This window comes from Colletotrichum abscissum (genome assembly GCF_030869225.1).
Source record: "Colletotrichum abscissum strain IMI 504890 chromosome Unknown Scaffold_5.1, whole genome shotgun sequence".
In the NCBI taxonomy this organism is placed as follows: Eukaryota; Fungi; Ascomycota; class Sordariomycetes; order Glomerellales; family Glomerellaceae; genus Colletotrichum; species Colletotrichum abscissum.
This window is the reverse complement of record NW_026850431.1, coordinates 395,447-414,627: the sequence shown is the minus strand read 5'-3', so window position 1 is coordinate 414,627 and position 19,181 is coordinate 395,447. Positions and strand designations below refer to the sequence as shown.

At 50.2% G+C, this 19,181-nt stretch overlaps 8 protein-coding genes across 8 annotated transcripts; 3 read left to right on the top strand and 5 right to left on the bottom strand.

Annotated features, from left to right (window-relative positions):
* Positions 1–1,259: 1,259 nt before the first annotated feature.
* On the bottom strand, positions 1,260–2,438 carry CABS01_02645 (cutinase; the record flags this gene model as incomplete). The annotated part of the gene is made up of 4 exons (XM_060536023.1): positions 1,260–1,565; positions 1,656–1,735; positions 1,798–1,915; positions 2,109–2,438. 4 exons carry the CDS (start codon positions 2,436–2,438, stop codon positions 1,260–1,262), a joined length of 834 nt encoding a protein of 277 aa, XP_060393935.1.
* A 1,161-nt stretch (positions 2,439–3,599) lies between these two features.
* Positions 3,600–5,147, bottom strand: CABS01_02644 (uncharacterized protein; the record flags this gene model as incomplete). The annotated part of the gene is made up of 1 exon (XM_060536022.1): positions 3,600–5,147. The coding sequence occupies one exon, from the start codon at positions 5,145–5,147 to the stop codon at positions 3,600–3,602; it is 1,548 nt and encodes a 515-aa protein (XP_060393934.1).
* A 1,361-nt stretch (positions 5,148–6,508) lies between these two features.
* CABS01_02643 (elongation factor 1-gamma) lies at positions 6,509–7,328 on the top strand (the record flags this gene model as incomplete). The annotated part of the gene is made up of 3 exons (XM_060536021.1): positions 6,509–6,746; positions 6,802–7,100; positions 7,173–7,328. 3 exons carry the CDS (start codon positions 6,509–6,511, stop codon positions 7,326–7,328), a joined length of 693 nt encoding a protein of 230 aa, XP_060393933.1.
* A 124-nt stretch (positions 7,329–7,452) lies between these two features.
* On the bottom strand, positions 7,453–9,031 carry CABS01_02642 (uncharacterized protein; the record flags this gene model as incomplete). Its single annotated transcript, XM_060536020.1, has 3 exons — positions 7,453–7,904; positions 7,986–8,710; positions 8,769–9,031. The coding sequence occupies 3 exons, from the start codon at positions 9,029–9,031 to the stop codon at positions 7,453–7,455; spliced, it is 1,440 nt and encodes a 479-aa protein (XP_060393932.1).
* Positions 9,032–10,758: 1,727 nt separating this feature from the next.
* On the top strand, positions 10,759–12,386 carry CABS01_02641 (uncharacterized protein; the record flags this gene model as incomplete). The annotated part of the gene is made up of 6 exons (XM_060536019.1): positions 10,759–10,773; positions 10,908–11,028; positions 11,095–11,307; positions 11,370–11,590; positions 11,647–11,980; positions 12,046–12,386. The coding sequence occupies 6 exons, from the start codon at positions 10,759–10,761 to the stop codon at positions 12,384–12,386; spliced, it is 1,245 nt and encodes a 414-aa protein (XP_060393931.1).
* A 1,110-nt stretch (positions 12,387–13,496) lies between these two features.
* On the top strand, positions 13,497–15,278 carry CABS01_02640 (major facilitator superfamily transporter; the record flags this gene model as incomplete). Its single annotated transcript, XM_060536018.1, has 6 exons — positions 13,497–13,605; positions 13,662–13,671; positions 13,739–13,858; positions 13,934–14,291; positions 14,351–15,028; positions 15,099–15,278. 6 exons carry the CDS (start codon positions 13,497–13,499, stop codon positions 15,276–15,278), a joined length of 1,455 nt encoding a protein of 484 aa, XP_060393930.1.
* A 209-nt stretch (positions 15,279–15,487) lies between these two features.
* CABS01_02639 (uncharacterized protein) lies at positions 15,488–16,699 on the bottom strand (the record flags this gene model as incomplete). The annotated part of the gene is made up of 3 exons (XM_060536017.1): positions 15,488–16,374; positions 16,433–16,585; positions 16,642–16,699. 3 exons carry the CDS (start codon positions 16,697–16,699, stop codon positions 15,488–15,490), a joined length of 1,098 nt encoding a protein of 365 aa, XP_060393929.1.
* A 584-nt stretch (positions 16,700–17,283) lies between these two features.
* Positions 17,284–19,158, bottom strand: CABS01_02638 (uncharacterized protein; the record flags this gene model as incomplete). The annotated part of the gene is made up of 1 exon (XM_060536016.1): positions 17,284–19,158. One exon carries the CDS (start codon positions 19,156–19,158, stop codon positions 17,284–17,286), a length of 1,875 nt encoding a protein of 624 aa, XP_060393928.1.
* Positions 19,159–19,181: the final 23 nt, after the last annotated feature.

Here is a 19,181-nt window from a genome sequence, read left to right as displayed (position 1 = left end):
CTGGACACCATGGAATGTCAAGAGATGTGATCCACAGCAAAGGCGAGGTGAGCGGATTGCTGCGAGTTGCTACCGAGTCTGATTGGACTTGACACGAGCTGCGGTCCCAAGAACATTGATCTTGCTTGTAGCTAAGTTGAGAGACTATTCTCAGCCGCACGTGGAGGGTATTCGAACTTTTAATAGCTCGCTGCAAACGGGATTGTCGGACTAGTGCTCGGCAGCGGACTATGCTTAACACAGAATCAGCGTCTGCGAGACGGTTGCATGCATGGCTTCTGAAGCCACAGAGCACTGAATGGCGGCCCAATTTGTGATGTGGCTGTCTGTCACCGTTCACAACTTACAGTATCCTTCCTCGGCAGTAGCTCGACTGAACTGTCCATGAGAAATTTATAATTGTAGCCAGATGCCAACATTCTGTGTTACTTACCTACCTGTAGCCCGGCTAGAGAGAGAATAACCAACCGATCTCTGCGCATTTGTGACTCGAGAAGTTGTCCGAGAATTTGAATGTGACAACCAAGTCGAAAGTCCACTACTTAGGTATCCCGCTGAATCTGGTTGAGAGGGAACAGAGCCAATGATTACTGTTGAGCCGTTCTAAGGCGCCCCAATCTTGCGTGGCCTGGGATCATCGACCAACGATAGCGTAACTTTTGGATGAAGTCAATTCTTTGAGCACTCGACATGGTGAGAATGGTCCTGATTTGACTTCACGGCGAAAGCCGAGAGCATCTTGCAAGACGTTCCTCATGAAGTATGGTATGGTCCATGCATTGTCGTCAAAGTCAAACCTAGATTTCAAAGTAAACTGAACGGCTTGCAGAGACGACGGGAGCGACTTGGAATGCTCTAGCTCGATTTTCTACGTATTGTGTCGCTTCGAGATGGCCATGTCACGTGCGTGAGGATGGAACATATCAAGTTATTTGGAGCGATACTAGCTTAGGAGAGATTAAGCTATTGGTGTCAAGCCCATGATGAGGCTGTTGTAAAAGGTTACGAGGACTACTAGAGTCTGGACCCTACAGTGCCGTCGGTCCGACGCCAACGGACCGAGTGAATAATGGAGTTTATCCTCGGGCGTGGAGTTTTGAAATGTTGTAGATACCGGTGGGATGAAAGTCTTAGGGAGCCCAAGAAGGGATGTTCAAATCATAGCAGTCATTATTGAATAATTACAAAGCCGGTGAATCGCCACCATAGCCAGTGAAATTACATCCAGCATGCTTTTCCAAACATGCAAACTTCTTCTCTTACAGGATGAAAGCCGCCAGCATAGATAAACCAGCCAGGGACATCAGCAGGCCCGGAGCGGAGTCGGCAGCTCCGGATCCCGGAACCGTGGTGGGGGTGGCAGTCGGCGATGAACCGTTGGATGACTTGGACGCGTTGTACTGTGCCCAGATGAACTCAACTGCATCGTCGGTGTAGTTGGCAAAGTATGAACCGTGAACGGCGGTGTTGTTGCCGAGATCGCAGTAGATATCTCCCGTGTCGCAGTACGACTCGATCTTGGACGCGTATGCCTCGCACTTGGTCACATTCTCACGGGGGAAGAGCTAGAGACGAACGAGTCAGCAACTCCAATGTTGCACTATGAGACATAGGGGCTTGATTCCGCCACCACGTTTCGCCAAGGTGGAACTTACTCCATTGCGCTTGCTCGTGCCCTTGTTCCAGCTTGCGCTGACGTTGTGGGTTGGGTCTCCGAAGAGAATCACGGCGATGACTGAAAATGTGTAAGCTTCGCGATCATGTCAACGGAAAGTGACTGGGTGGGCAGCTACTAACCACTTTGGTCGACGACGGATGCGGGAACGGGCGCCGTCTGATTGAACTCAATGTTGAGAGCCTCGCCCTCGTCCTCGTCGACGCTGCCGCACAGAGTATCACCTGTCACTTGCGAACCCTAAAGTTTCATGCAAGTCAGCGGGAGAAAACAAAAGTAAATTTTCCAGCAGCCGTCCAATTTTCTCGCCCAATTGCCACCCTCCTTTCCGGCGCTCTGGTAAAATAGCAGATCACGTCGTCCCATGAAAGTGGGTTGGCGTTGATACAGATGGCTGCGCGATAACCAAATCTTCAGTACGGCGTGAGCTTACCTGAGAGTATCCCAACAGCGCAACCTTGGAGTTCGGGCATCGTGCGTTGTACGAGGTCAACGCGGCGTTCAAAGCCACGGCGCCGGCTGCGACGGAGGTCGAGTAGTTGTCAAACGTCGCCGGGTAGTCGAGCGGCGCGATCTGGGACCCGGGAATGGCTGCGAAAGTGCCATTGGCGACGCTGCCAATTCTGCCGGATCCGGGAGCTTCGTTGCTGCCGCGGGCCACGATGATGTACACGCCGGTCGCGCAGGTGCTCGTTGCGTTTTGCGCCGTGGCGGCGGTGGCGGCGAGAATGCCGGTGAGGGCGGTGCTAGTCTTAACTCTCATTTTGGGTGGCGTCAACTCTCGGATCTATCGTACTGGAAGAATCAATAGCGATATTCGGGGATGAAAGACTCGAAGAAGAGGCTTAAAAGGGCAGAGCAAGAGGCGGATGCGGAACGACCGGGGAGAACAAAGGTTCGTTGTCCAACGTCAGCGCCCAAGGAAAGCTCGGGGGAAACGGAGAGGTATTTATCAAGACTTGCATGACGTCGCATACTCACCGAGACCCCTTCGGCCAAGCAAACTAGAATGATATCCGCACTGAGACCTGCTCCCGCAGCTGCGGAAAGCTGTCGATGGGAAACCCACTTGGCCAAAACAGTTCCCCATTGCCGTGCTTTCTTAGTCGCAACAGGCTCGGAGACTCATCAGTGGGCTGGGGGAAAGCTAGCCTCCAGAAAACTACCTAATGCATATCGAGGTGTTCGGATCGTCAGGGGTCATCCCAGACCGCTCTCTGATGACGAATCAGCTGAGTGCCATGGCCAACAGACAGCCATCGATAGCCCTCTCTACTTCACACATGTTCGGCCCGTAGTGAGATAGTACACGTGTAGACCAGGACACTGGCTTCGAAGAGCTGCCGCGCGGGGTTAAGATTGACAGGATGTAGCCTGCTGCGCGAGAAGGTGACCGTAAATGGCACATCTGGGTAGGCGAGCTAGGCACATATTCAATGAGGGGTTCCTCATGAAGATCCAACAAACCTCGGCATTGGATCCAAATGAAGCATCGCGTTCAAATACCCCAGGTCTCCCTCCGGGTCTCTGGTCCCCTTTGGCGCGTATCAAGCTCCATTATTGGGTCCGCTTAGGTCCGGGTTACCCGGCGAGGTTGGGGGCTCACCAACTCGGGGTTGGAGGTTGGAGCCTGCGGACTTTTGAGTGCGGGGAAGAGATGCGCTTTGCCCGGTTTGTTGGCTCTCTCCGATTCTTTGCATTGCAACTTTAAATTGCGGACGAACCGAGGGGCGTCAGCTGCTGCGGATTATTGATATTATTCGTATCGGAAGCATAAGAGTAAATACAATGTTGAATGTTTCTTTCTTTCTCCCACATTACCTATTCCCATCCCCTGACTTTGGCTATTTACAGTTTCAGAAACTTCAATACATCTTCCTGTTTGGGCGCAATTTAAACAAGAGGCTCGAGACTTAAACACCAACTAAGCATTGGTAAACGATGAAACTGTCACAGAGCCACCCAATGCTTTTGTTGCGTAGTTGAAGATGCCATATCGATAGCCCATGAAGAACTCCCAGTTGTTGTACAGCGTGAATGGCGCACCCACAGTCTCGAAAATCTGGCCGTCGACACTGTAGCTGAAGACAGTGTTGCCAGGCCCGCCAGGACGAATGTCAGCCACCATTCTGAGGTAGACGTCTCTCGCGTCTCCCAATGGCCTGCGCTCAACAACTGCCCCTGTCGAGTTCGTGGTCCAGTCGGTGTTCATGGTCAGACCTCCAACGGTGACGATGGAATACACATCCCCTTCACGTTCGATGCCGATCCAAGAGGACTTATCGCGCAACGCTGCGAGTCCAACGCGGTCCCCGTCGGCCATGTTCGCAACGTTAAGGTGAACGGTGCCGGTTCCAATCGGTCCTCGAATTCTGTGGGTCAGGGTGTTGCGAGCCGAGTACAGGTCCGATGTCACAGTGACGGTGCGGAGTTTGATTCCGTTGTTGACCTCGATGCCACTGACATCGGGATTGTGATTCCATTCCCACTCGGGGCGGAGGGATGTGCCGGCAAACTCATCGGTGCGTAGAGCGCTCGGCACATCCGCCCGGGGAAGCGGGTACTCGTAGTCTCCCCAAGCACCGTTGACGGTCACGAGCGACGGGAAACCATCATCTCCCCAAGTGATGGGAGCCAGCACGGGGGAGCGGCCGCCGGGATAGATGTCCGTGAAGCCCATGTAGTACCAATCTCCGTTCTGGGTGTCCACGAGACTGCCCTGGTGCGGCGACCCGGCATTCGGAACCGAACTAAGTGCGATTCTGTCCGCGAGAACCTTGACTTCGTATGGACCCCACGGGCTGGATGATTTGAGCACGAATTGTCCATCAGGCGGTCTCGTCAGGAAGATGTAGTAGTTTCCGTCTCGCTTGTACATCCGCGCACCCTCCAGAGCACCAATATCGCTGGGCGTCTGGAATACCGTCTCTCGTCGAGTCTCCGAAAGTCCGTCGGCAGAGAGTTGCGCAACAGAAATCGCGGTGTTTCCATAGGCTACGTACGGGGTATCGTCATCGTCAAACAACAAGCCAACATCGTAGTAGCACGTGTCAATGGTGCCGGCTTTGGTCCAGGGCCCAGCAGGGTCAGGTGATGTGTAGACGTAAGTCTTTGAGAACTCTACGCAGGCTACAAAGTACCAGAGACCGTTGCTTGCCCGGTGGCGAAGAGAAGATGCCCAGATACCTTTGACATAGGCATTTTTGCCATCTGCCAAGTCGTATTGCGAGTTCCAATCGAGAACCGGAACCGAGTGGCTGACGTACTCCCAGTTGACCAAGTCTTTAGAGCGTAGGATGGGCGCACCGGGGGAGTAGTGCATGGTGGATGCCGTCAAGTAGTAGGTGTCTCCGACACGGTGAACCTCATTGTCGGCGAGGTCTTCCCATATGACCGGGTTGGTGAAGGTCTCTGCCACAATAAGGGCTGCCAAAGCAGCTATCGTGACAAGTGAGCGCAGCCAGGATCTCATCGTGTGGACGTGTTGATAGGCTCAATGTGTGATTTTGTAGGCTGGGGTGTCCTTGACTACTGAAATGAACGATTAGTTGAGGGATGCCAGTTCGGTTTTATCATTTTCATCACAAACGCAAAATGGGTTCTCGGCCATCTCGGATCTCTTTCACTCGGTACGAGGACATCATGAAATCCAGTTTCAAGTATCTCATTGGGTCGTAAGATCTTGACTGTCGATCTACAGCCCAAGGAGATTGCGCTCCAGCTACGGTGCTTCATTATTTTTCTTCCGGCAGTTGCATGACTGCGGATGATGCGAAAGGGTGGCATCAGTTCAGCCGATGACCCCAGATTTTCATCTTGCATTCGGCCGACTGCATGGCTAGCTAAACCCCACAGACTCAGCCGGTGGGATGGCAGACACGCTCCAACCATTACCTCTCGGTTCGCAAGCCAAGGTTGCATTTTCAGCTCCGAACCGGCAGCATTCATTTTGCAGCGACAACTGATGCTACAGTAGTGGTTCCACGGATGACTGCCGCATCCGCGCCTATCAGCGGTCACATCATGACATGGAAGTCTTTCCCGCATCTCGGGAACGTTTTGCGTGCTCGGGAGACTAACGAATTTTGACGTTCGTGTAACCTGTTTGATAGATGCTTTTGGTGGACTTATTTAGCCATTTGACGAAGTTTGGATGAATGAAGAAGCCGCGAATTTGAAAGACATTTTGTTCCAACCGCTTCATTTCGAATCCCGATTCTAGACTACCTTGGCATTATTCGAGTGAGTACTGTACTTTTCTCCTTTTTCTTTTTATGTAGGGTTGGCATTGCATTTCTCATCATCTAGGTTTTCTCTTATCCGCTGCCAGATATCGACAATACAACACTATACACTTTTACAAGTAATGGTAATGAATGACATATTTGCCCAACTTTGTTTTCCTTTTATTCACTCTAAATAAGTTAAATTTAAATACCTAAGAAGTTAGGGAAAGACTGGAGGCGGATGTGCTGCATCTGTGCTTCTAACAGTCGATGGGATACTCGCTATGTGACTGAACCGTGCAATTTCAGAGACAGAACCAGCGCAAGCAGAGATTCGCGTAGATCCAGCTGACGGCTCGAACAATGAGTTGTCAAGGTAATCTTTGAATGTAGGAGGAGCATTTGTTGCGGGATGGACCTCCACCTTTGTGGTGGAGCTCCTCCCTATGACGATAATCATCAGCGACAATATGCAGGATGCATTATGTAGGGGACAGGACCTCCTGCCCGGTAAAGTACAGCTATAAGTTCAGTCCAGATTCTAGCAGCAAAATTCCTCCCTACGTTCGTTTATTCTCCATTCAGACAAGCTACCACAAGCAGCAAGATGTCTTTCGGCAAGCTCTACACGTATCCCAAAGCGCCTCGATCTACGATGGTGCTCTTCGTTGCCAAGTATAATAAACTCGACGTCGAGATTTGCAACGCATTCCCGATCAAAGTATACCCGGAAAAGGGCGGCGTCGGTGAAGAATATCTCTCCAAGTTCCACACTGGAAAAGTCCCCGCGCTGGAGACCGCCGATGGCTTCACTGTCTACGAAAGCAACGCAGTTGCATGGTTCCGTAAGTGCCAAGCTTATTGGAAACGATAGACTCGGTAAAACTCACGGTACAACAGTGGCAAAGCAGGATCCAAACACAAAGCTGTGTGGATCTGGATTGAAGGAGGAGACAACTGTCCTTCGGTGGGCATCATTCACGAACTATGAGCTCCTGCCACCCATTATGGCATGGATAGGACCCATCATCGGACGGGTACCTAGCAGTCCTCAGATTCTCAAGACTTGTGAGGAAGCCTGTGAGTTGACCATTCGTGCCATCGAGAAGGAGATCACAGGGAAGAATTATCTAGTTGGAGATATGTTGACGCTTGCCGACCTCTTCGTCGTTTCTGGTCTCGCAAGAGGCTACCAATATGTAAGGACCTGTCTAACAAGAAACTCAAGTTCCCTAAATACAGTATCCGAAAAGTTACTGACTGTCTCCAAGGTCTTTACCAAAAGCTGGGCGGAAAAGCATCCTGTGGTACATGAGTATTATATGCGCGTCCGTAACGACAAAGATGGAATATTCGATAGCATACTCGGATCTAACATCATTCGTGACGAGCCTGGTGGTACTTATCCTGACTATGATGGCCTTTGAGCCTGGGAAAGCTTAGCACCTCCAGAGATCATAGCATTATCGGAACTTGAGAGGAGATTCGGAGAAATTCTGCAAGATTCAAAGGAGTCTGTATACTTTGAGATAGACTACACACTGCGCACTCTTACTCAGGCTCATGTCTGCTTTCATTAAATACAGCGACGATCCATTTGCTTGGTGGCCACACATCCCTTGCCACAAAGGTTGCCTCCATCCATGCTAAGTATCTAGACTCGGCATCATCTACCGCCGCTGTTGGGTTCCACTGACCTCTCTGATTTGCAGACTCTGGGCTTATGGCAGCTAGTATGCCAGTAAGAACAACTCGAGCAGACATGGAGTAGATGCTTTGTGTTTGGATGTTGGACGAGGCCGTGCTGGTCTGTAGGCTAACAGCCATTAGACGTACTATGCGCCAGCCCAGCAGACATGCCTTGTATCCGATCATTGTGATGAAAGGATCTTCGATTATTTTGGGGGTGAATTCAGGTTGTAACTGAAAGTTGATATCGATGGGTCTAGTGTCGCGAGAAAGAAGCACAAGAATGCTCTCCAGGCTACTAGCAACACGGATGACTGAGACAGTGTGAGCTGGTGTCTTGTTTCATGTGAAGTCTTCGCATGAGTGACAATATGAAGAAGGACTCATATACATACCATCTCTATCTTCGTACACATCTCGATGCTGTTTCACTCGAGGTTTACCAAGTTCCCAGCAAGTTGAAACAGCAGATGGAAGACTATACTCGACGATGCCGCTCGTGAGTAATGCCTCTTGGTGGGTTAGATTCATTGCAGCATAATGCCACACGATCCAGACGTTGCTCCATAGGCTAGACTCCACAGACTCGGAATCATCTAAAAAGCTGCTGAGGGGGCATGTTCTAGGAAATGATGGCTTGCGCATGATATCCGACAAGGCGTTCAGAGCTTGCATGATCGAGGTCCGACTAGCTTCTGAGATGATTGACAAGTTGTTCTTGGACTCACCACACCGCACATTGTTGTATAAGAACGAGCTTGCCAAGGTGAGGTCACGAATCATCATCAAAATTTGCGTTATGAGCATGAGACATGCGAAAGATGAGTGCCAGAGTAATCGCAGAGGCCGGTCTTGCGGGTTGGGATTCATCAAGTACATGAGACTTGCATACAGATCGCCGTGCGCCGGGCGTGGGTCGCCATTGGCTTCATAGTCGTCTTCTTCGCTGAATGACCCTTCTTGAGAGACTATGAGGGCTTGCCAGGTTTCGGCTGTGGCAGCTTGCCATGTGTCGTCTTGACACGGAAGTTCGTATTTCAATTCGAGAGCTGCGAGCAGCGGACGTATGTTACAACAGACTGAGAGTTGAGCATCAAGGTAGTATAGACAGTAAACTACCCTGAGACCTCAAATGTCAACGTTTTACTTCAGTTGATGCCAGATTTTCGCGCTGGTACCGCGCTGGTAGGTGGCCATACCGCTTTCTTGACTCGTTGTACATGGCAACTCGCCAGGCGTGCTCGGTCACGGTCATTGAAGAAGCTACCGAAGGTTCGTTCGGGCTGGAGATTTCGTCTACGCCCAGAGCTATTCTATCTTGAAGCATCTGGTACTGTCGGACAGCATCAATAAGCTTCCTGTGGATCTTGAGAGCCGTTGAGAACCGGCCATCGTCGCAGCTGTAGAATGCATAGTATTCGAAGAGCAGGTAGGCTTGCATAACCCACAACTCTCTAAATCTTACCCGCCGACTCTCGCGAACCTATAAGTCATTCTACCGCTCAACATTCGTACGAAGTCATTCTTGTATGCTCACTTACGTATAGGTCCAGAGACTTCAGGCCCGAAGAGAACAATGTAGCGCTTATCTCCTGGTCTGAACCTTGAGCTTGATAAATAGCCCCAAGGCAAACAATCGCTTGTATCAACGGCTCCTGATCCGTATCAAGGTCGAATGTTGGCTTGTGTAGAAGCGGGAACGTGGGCTGAAAACGATCGAAGTAAGCTGATACAAATTGAGGAAGTTTGAATAACCATGAAATGCCTCGTGATGCGGAAATTTGTGAAATCGATATTGACTGAGCCATTGTCAAAATTTAGATTGAAAATCTGTCGGGTTTGATGAACGGAGCACCTACACCTTCGGCGTTTGAACGATCAGTTAAGCAGGTCGCATCCGCTGATGTGTTTGTCTCTTTTGTTGGTTCGTCGGCTGGCGCAGCATGATTGGCGACGTGGATTGTCTCGTCATTGCGATCGGGGTTTGCGTGGTATCTTCTCACGTGGCGTTTTCTCAAATCACTAATACAAGTCAACTCAGACTCTAACAAAATTTCGAAGTAGTTTGATGTTCTAGAAATAGTGCCTACCTTCTGGAGAAGCTGACTTCACACTGTAGACATGGGAATGGCCTCAGATTTGAACGCTGATGTACTGAGTCCGTCAGCCTGGCTCGTCTCTAGACATCAAGAATTTTTTATTTAATCAGTACCTGATGCCGTATGACGATTCAAGTTCTCCTGCTGACTGTCAATCTTTTGTGTTGGGGGCTATCGCTCAACGGGAGAATCACCTGTCGGGTGAATCGACTTGAGCACGCAGGACATTGGAATGGCTTGTCGGTTGATCTGGGAGACATTTTCACACTAGGTGTCATGACGATAATGATGTTTCAAGGTTGGCACTGTAAATATGTTTCTGGATTCACTCTTGATTGCCAAGTAAAGATGTATTCTACGAGGCTTCAATATTCACTGTCGACGATGTCTCACAGCAGTCGTGCAAGCACTGAAGCTCGATGGGCATCCCATGATAATAGAGTCAACGTGATAGGACAATCGTCTTCTCCGCAAATTGTGGGTTTACTATTCTTATCGTTCCCAGTTGCATGCTTGTTCATTGCCCAGTGCGGCCGCATCGGACAAAATGTCCCAAGTCTTGAACTCAAAGGATCTACCATGGTAACCTTCACAATGCCGATCCCTCGTTTTGAAAGATCTATACAGCACGACGAAGTCTAAAAGGCTTCAGATTTGCTCAAGGCAGATGAGATAAGAAGAAAGGAGCTGGCTGGAGCTCACCGAGGAGGAGCCCCGACCAAGGTCGCAGGTGACGGCCTGATAAGCGTCAATGCCGGACTCGAATGTCTGGGGAAGAGGTGCCCCACTTGGGAGGAGCTCCTCTCACCCACCACCATCTCCTTTACCCCACGAAGATACGATGCAACCTCGGGAATCATGACAAACCCGGGCTGGGGCTCCTCTAGAATGAGTTGAGAGGACTGATTGGAGGACGATTGAGAGGTTGAGGCGATTGGGCTCGCTAGAAGACATGTTGAGAGAACTTGGAGGAGGAACACGCTCAAGGAGCACCTGTAGTCACGCGTGTAGATTAACGATCTACGATTCGGCGCTGGCATTTATGACATTGACGGGGGTAAGAGTCGCTATGATAGGTCACGCAGTAAGAGTGCGCTTATGTGGTAACTCCTTTCACAGAAATGCGACTCACAATATATTAATAATAGGCAGTGAAGATCCAGTCCGATTGCTCAAGTAAAGGCCATCAACTTTTCAAAAAGCCATATACGGAAAAAGTCATCTTTTACACCTTCAGCTGTATCAAACCCTATCTATCATCAGAGGCTATCCGTTTCAACCAGTGTAGAGACTATGTCCCTTCCTCCATTTACACCCGCTCCACCCACCGAGGAGAAGTGTAGGTCTTACCTTCCAAGGTCGGATCAATGCATCAACCTTAATTAGCTGACTATAACATGCAAAGTGGACTATGTCAAACTCGTGAACCTCGACCTGTCCAAATTTGACACCCAAATCGGCCGACAGGAACTTGCAAAGGATCTCTATGAAGCTGCGACTGGTTACGGCTTTCTCACTTTGAGCAATCATGGCATTTCTGATGAAGTTTACGCTCGCCAAATGCAGATAGCAAACGCCATGATGACCCTCTCGGCGGAAGAGAAGGCGCCTTATGAAGGTATTTACAGCTACTTTATCGGTCTAAGATACAAGAGTGTAAGCATTGACACTGCGCGATAGTAACTCCCGAGGAAGATGCACGGGGACTATATGTTGGGTACAAACCTGCTGGTCCCCTGGGGCGTAAGGGAGGCTTTCCTAAACAGCTGGATCATTACAACATTCTGGTTCACGACCCGCTAGACCGTCCCCATCCTGAGGTTATGCGACCGTATTTGCAGGAGACACAGGAAGTGATGCAATTCATTCGAACCAACATCCTCAGAAAACTTCTGAATTTGGTAAGCTCGCCCCTTAGCTCCCGGATATGGCTCAGAATAATCATTATGGCACCCAGGTTGCTATCATCTTGGAGGTCCCTGAAGAGGTAATGCAGTCAACGCATGCACCCGGGGGTTCCAAGACCGAGTACATCAGATACATGATGTGCGAGCCGCGATCGAAGGAAGAAAGCGAGAAGTACCGCGATATCTTCCTTTCGGGGCACACTGATCTGGGGACATGGACTTTTCTATTTTCGCAACCCATAGCGGCACTTCAAGTTCTCGACCACAATGATGGGAAGTATCGCTGGGTCGAGCACCAGCCTCATGGTCTGGTCGTTAACTTCGGCGATGCCCTTGCTCGACTGACGGGAGGCCTGTTTAAGGCCACTATCCATAGAGTTATCCGTACGTGATTGCTTGCTGCAGAGATCGATGAGTCACCCGAGCAATTACTAACTCTTTATGTGCAGAACCTCCCGAGGATCAACGCCATCTTCGTCGTATTGGAGTCATCTACTTTTCACGTCCGGCTGACGAGCGAGAACTCGTGCCTATCGAAGGCTCCCCTCTCCTTCAGCGACTTGGTCGCGATAAGCCTATTGATGAGCAGGTATTCTGTATGGCGGATTTCCTGGACGCTCGGAAACATGGGTTCAAGCGTTATGAGTATGATCTTGATCGTCCGCGAGACACTCAAAAACACGCCGACTTCTTCGCTGGCGAATATCCTGATCCCGAAGGCCATCAGAGTCTGGGCAAATTCGACAACGTTCCTCGGGAGGTTTATGTACCCTCTTTGAAGGCTAGCTAGGCTCTAGAACCAAGACATTTCAGACAACAGCTGGAGATGATAAATTTATCATGCCGAATCAGCAGAAAACGACTGATTGCGTAGCGTTGGCCACAAGGTCCCTCGGTTGGGTTTATGCCATTGTAGTTCACACGCAGGTAACGCTTTCTGAATTCCTAAAGAAACCGAGTTACGTAGTGCCCTCACCATGCCATTAAACTCGAGACAAAATGCTATGAAAGTCTCATACATCCTATGGCGTCAATACATCCATCTCTAGCCTTTTTGCATTCCTGGTCTGTTCCAGATCATTCATGGGGGATTGCAAGCATAAATCATACTGGCAGAAAAGAAATCAAGGATGATTAGGCGCGTTCAACAGAAATCGACCACACTCTCATTCATTGTCAGCCTGGTAACCGGGTTAATGATAACTCTGAGTGTTTTTGGGCTACCTACCTGGAACACACAGCGCGGTGTAAGATATGTTGATATCACCTTGCGTCGATATTGTGTCGAGATCGACGGGAGGAGCTCCTCCAAGAGGGTGATCCACTCACCCATCTCAACACACGGTCTTGGCTTCCAGCCTCGCACATGCACGTAACGATGGCACTGGGGGGATTAAAATAGCCCGCTTATCGTAGAGTCAGCAACAACAGTCGGACAGCTTGGCATTAGCGCATGTGCGAAATGAAAGTGTGGCGGCCTAGTTCTCTATCTACCTTATGGACGAGATACTTCAAGACTTCCAAGCTTCTTTGCCTTACTCACTCTGGGTAATTGGTATTTGGCAAGTAGTATCTCTCAAGACCCCCATGTTTTGCTGAGCCTTGATAACGGAAGTTTCTCAAGAGGGCGGGGCACCATCCCCTTATCCCCGAGCCAAGCATGCTTTCCCATATTCAGGGATGAGGCGTCTTGGAGTAGCAGATAAGCCAATAACGGCGACTTCATCTAGATGACAGTGCACCAAAGGCAGTTGGACATAAAAAGAGCTCTCCAACCTTTCCTTCATAAGCGCCCATCAGCTGTCGAGTGCGCATGAATCCCAGCCCTTGCCCAGCACCTATTAGTTCTTTGTTTTACTTTTCGCATTACTAGCGGAAGCAAGATACTTCGATAGCTACAATGGGGTTCTTCTCATCATTGAGAAAGCACTTCAAGGGTGCTTCAACTCCATTGGAGAGGAAACTTGTTCTCAAGTTGGACTTCTTCATTCTTACTTTCTGCTGTTTAGGTATGTTCATGCCCGTCAACCTCTATGGTGTGATTGCCGTTTCTAACGTTGAACAGCATATTTCATGTGAGTGAATGGCTCAACAACATTCAATGTTAATAACAGAGGTGCTGACGAATACGACTCGCATCAGGAATTATCTCGACAGAGCCAGCATAACCCAAGCATATGTTTCTGGAATGCGAGAGGACTTGGGCTTCAAAGGTGCTCAACTGACTGTCGTAACGACTCTTTATGCGACAGCGTATCTCATGTGAGTTCTCGGAGCCCTGCAAGACGCACCAGATATTGGGGACCGAATTACTGACCTCTCATTGCCACTTCATAGAGGCATTGTCCCCAACAATTTGCTCTTGACTTATTTTAAGCCTCGAAACTTCTTCCCCTTTATGATCACAACCTGGGCAGGAATTACTATGCTAAACGCGGTGGCGAAGACTCCGCAGCACCTCATGGCTATCCGATTCTTCCAAGGGTACTTTGAATCATGCATCTTCGCCGGAACCCAGTACATTCTGGGATCATGGTATACTAAGAAGGAGCTTGGCCAGCGCACAGGATTCTTCACCGCCAGTGGTCTAGCTGGTGGTATGTTTGGTGGCTTCCTCCATAGTGGCATCCATTCGTCTATCCATTCGTCTATGAATGGCCTCCATGGTCTGCCAGGTTGGAAATGGCTGTTCATTGTGAGTTCAGGACTAATGTCTATGTCTGTCTATCGAGATTTCTTGCTGACTGCGCCCAGATTTCTGGCATTATCACGCTGCCCGTCGCTGTGTACGGATACTTCTTCTTCCCCGATACACCTCATACGACCACGGCATTCTACCTAAGCCAAGAAGAAATCGCTCTTGCAAGAGAGCGGGTGCCGATTCACGAGGTTGACAAGACGGAGAGTATTCTCTCCAAGTCTTTCCTATCTAGAGTAGTACACTCCTGGTACCTCTATGCCTTTTGTTTCCTGTGGATTTTAGGCAATTGCTCCGAATCGCAGTCCAATCAGTCGCTTCTCAACCTCTATATGCAGGCTCATCCAACAGAGAAGTACAATCTCTACCAACGCAACAACTACCCCACCGGTGTACAGGCCATGGGCGTGACGAGCACGCTGTTGTGGGCCACATCAACAGATATTTGGGGTAGGCGGTGGCTGTCGGGATACTACGTCTCCTTCACGGCTATTGCTAATGCCGCAATCATTCTCGCGCAAACTTCGACGGCAGCCAAATTTGGGGCCTACTACTGGGCTGGCTCGATCTATTGTATCCAAGCCACTTTCTTTGCGTGGGCCAATGACTCGATGCGAAATGAATCACCGAGACTACGATCGTGCGTTATTGCATGCATGAACGCGGCTGGCAACTGCTTCCAAGCTTGGTGGCCACTAATTTTCTACAGAGCCGATGACGCTCCAGAGTTCAAGGTGTGTAGAAAGAGCTGTCCTTCGTCGAGACCGAGACTTGACCCTCAGGATCATGCTGATAGTACGATAGAAAGGAATGATTGTCATGATTGCTGTAGGAACGACCATGGCGATTTGGGTCACCGTTCTTATTCTAGTCGAAAAGCGGCGAGCCAAGACGGAGCTTCAAGTCATCGAGGCTGTTGTGGAAGAGCAAAGTCTGGGGTCAGAAGGGCCTACGAAGCTTGACTCTGCTAAGTTGGATAACTAAATTTCCGATGTTAAACCGCCTTTACACTGAGGAGATGTACTGGCCCCAAATATTATGCGCATTATGAGTTGTGGCGTCTTGACATGGCACAGATATCATTGCATGAACCGCGAGTATCGAGCCAAGAGGTGCCAACATTAGGTAGCCGAGGTATCACATTACAATTTATTACTCTCAAAGTATACTCTTTATCGGAACTTCTTCCAATTTCAAGCCTCAACAGTATTCTTGCTCACAACGCCCCTAGCAAATTCTCCGAATGTGATATGCTGCTCTGAGTCAACCTCCTCGCCAAGATTCGGTTGAGTAAACACCGCCAGAGTGTTCCTCGCAACCCGGCCATTGCTCATAGAAGGCCTAACGCCTCTCACAAAGTGCGGCACAGCCTTGAACTTGCCCTTTGTGATCCGTTCGAGTGCCTCGCCGGTCTGGAAAGCAATGCAATCTCTAGGAATCTTCACCTGCACGGTGTCCCCTGTCCTAGACTTGATGTAAAGTCCAGCTAGAGGATCAGGGCTTCCTGCCATCTCCTCGAGCGCAGAGAGTCCTGTGGCGTCCTTGGCGTGTGAAACTGAATCCGACGGCGTCTTGTGCTCATCGACGAACATTGCGGATGTCAAGGCTGTCAGAACCGAGTGATCGAGGTGCACACCGCACCAGTCGTCCTCATTTTCACTCGAGCCCTCCTGAGATTGCGGGTAATAGTGCAGCAATCTGGCCTTAGTGGTGTTGCTCGTGCTGACAACGTGCTCGACGTAGCCCTTCGTGTACCCCTCGATTTCCCGCTCCGCATATTGATCGCACGCACGTGCAACAAGAACAGCTGTGTCAATCAATAGCCTGCACAGGTCTTCTAAGCTGCGTTTGAATCCTGGGAGAACCTGTTCTTCGGGCCATATGTTTGGTGACAGATATTCCGGGAAATTCTCGGCCGAGAAGTCAGGTGTTGGTCTCGCGGCATCTAATGTTGGATCCGTGTAGAAGGCGCAGTTGGCGTAGAAAGACCCTTTGAATGTGTCTACTTGTCCGTCTTTGAGTTGTTCCTTTCCCAGCGACCAGCCTGTCAGATACTTGGCAGCGGGGTTCTCGACCTTGTCTGCATGCCAGTGTTAATAACCGTACGTTTCAACTTAACGGAAGGGTTAACTAATCACCAAGCTCGGCTTTCGGCAAGTTTCCAAGATACGAGGCATATGAAAGTGCTTGACGTCTCAGCTCGGGAAACTCTGGTGGAACATTCTTGACAACTAGAATCCCTAGAGAATCCGGTCCGAAAGCCTCGACAAGTTTCTCAAAAGGCACGTTTCCTGTAGCTAATGTCAGCCATGAAGAACGGACTAAAAGGAGAGACATTTTGAAATACCATTTTGCAAGTCAGCCAGCGATACCACAACTGGCTGAGCGATTACTGGGGCACTCATGACAAAAGTTATGCGATTGCGAAAAATGATCAAAGATGGCAATATTTTGCAGCCGATGAATCTAGGAGGGATGGAGAAGGGCGAGGCTGCCGAGGGGTGCCTCCGCGGACGGTATCCTGTCTTAAATGTATGGCTTTCTGACCCCTATTGTGTAACCTAATAGAATAAGTTGGAACAACCTTTATGGTGTACTAGGTATCTAAGGTCTTGATCGTCTCATTGGGTGATTCTTACGAATCTCAGAGGGTTGGACCAGACTAAGTGGAGTGGAGGTGCTGGGACATCTGTAGAACCACTTGCCACATTTGGCTTGTCAACCTTCCTGGGTCTCGCCCGATTGGCTAATATATACGAGGCTAGCCTATCAAATAAGAGCGTCCGACTTCAACTCAGGAGGAACCGAGCCTATTGGTTGTGACTGGCTGGTATTTACGATTCTCAAATACTTTCTACTTATACGGGCCGAGGTGCTATTGTCACGAATACCACTTTTCTTTTGTTCAGCATGAGATTTATGGTTGACTGTTGGACACGTCTTTGTTTTTCTCGCAAGGTGATCATAAAAACCAGGACGCTGTCCTATTTCACGAGTCTTCTACGACTACCGGTCCCAGCAAGTGGTATTTCTCACATCCGCTCGCCTTACAGATCTTTGATCGTACATTAGATGTCGGTCGCAACTTCGTCAGAACAGGCTTGCCATCTTGCCCCGGTGCTAGCCTCTGGTAGACCTTATGGATCCTCTGCGTTTCTGGCACAGTCACATCCTTTAACCAAAACCATCTCGATTCCGGGGGAACGAATCCTTTCGCGTCACGGCCAGTCTCCTCAAGCAGCAAGGCTCCCAGGATCCCGTCCATGTTTGACACCACATCCCAAGCGACCATCGACGGGGGTATCTCATGCAGTGCCTGCAATGCCGTCATGCGGATGTCGTGATTTCTGCAGGCGCGCACAACAGTGCACAGTGGTAAAATGAGGCCCTGCCCCAGCAACACAGACGTCGGGCGGGGCTGTGACACGCAGTCACGATATAACTCAACGCAAAGCATCGTCAGATCTCTGAATTCGTTTTCGAATGCATCGTAGGCCACTTCGGTTGGGTCTAAGCAGCAAGTGAGTGTGATGTGGAGAAGGAGCCAGTGAATTTGAGCGATTCTCAGGCCCTTCTTGGTCGCGATATCTACTGTCGGACTCTCGGCATAGTATTGGATGACGGATCTCCATTGTTGTAGTTGTGAAAGGAAGTTTTGCTGGTGGATGGTGAGGTGACGGAGCATATCCATGGAAATGCCCTCAGCAGTGACATCGGTAGAGTTGCTGATGAAGCTGACGGCGAAAGTGAAGAACCTGCCCCACGAAATGAAGAATTTTGAGATTGGTTCATGCTGAGGATTATGGACGTCAGATCCGGGATCAATCTTGAAAGGGTGCGCGTGATGGCGGCGAGGCTGAAGCGATTGTGAGAGCTGGCTCATGGCCGCTATGCACGGGAGCACATGCTCCATGTCGTTGAATTCTGAGTCACGATACTTCTCCTCACTATCGGGATCGCTTTCGAACATTGTGATCGAGTCCCTCAGTGCTCCTAAGCATGAGTTGAGGAGCATTTCGGCCGTCCTTGGTTCACCCTGAAGCAGCTCGTACACGACCAGTAGTAGAGTCGTGACAACTACTGTGGTCGGTGATGATGCCGTTATTAACTCCATTCGTTCTCTTAGAGACTTGACTGCCTTGAGATGATGTCGCAACGCGACCTCACGATGTTCGGTTACAGCGTAGCCATCCGAGGTAGGTGGTAACGCTTTTCTTCTAGGCGTGCTTGGTCTCGCATCCTGAGGGGTGGAGCGAATAAGCGCACCGACAGCTAGGATCGAGTGGTGAATACAGTCATCTTGCAGACCTTCACCGACGACTAGATATGACCAGTTGGGACTAGTGTAGTAACCTGCCAGGTTGGTGGAAACCTGATGTCGAAAGTAATCGTAGTAAACGCCGTCCTTGTGATAGATCTTGGGTAGGCTCGAGAGCGATCTAGGAATCTGAGGCGACAAGATCATCTCGGATTTGCTGCTGCTGTTGCCGCTGCAAACGTCGGCGGCCTCGGCTGAAGCGGACCGAGGGGCGATGAGCTGCGGCGTATTCCGGCGGACCACATTCTGGTTTGTCCGTTTCCTCCGGCGGTCGATGCGGTCCACGTAGCCTTCGCAGACTACTCCGACCTTCTCACAACGGAAACATGTGGGCTTGCGCTCGTCGCATTTTACATGGCGAGTCTTGCAGGTGGCACAGCCGGTACGCGCCTTCGGTCCACCCGCCCTGCGCCGTTTGGTCTCCTCCGTCGGCGAGGCCCGGTCGCTGTTGCAGACGGACTCGGGCGACGGCGGTGCCTCGAGCGGCTTAGGGAGGATCCAGGGACCGATTTTGGAGGCCAGGTCTGGGCCGAGGAGATTCTCCATTGTTTTTCTCTCCGCTCTCTCAC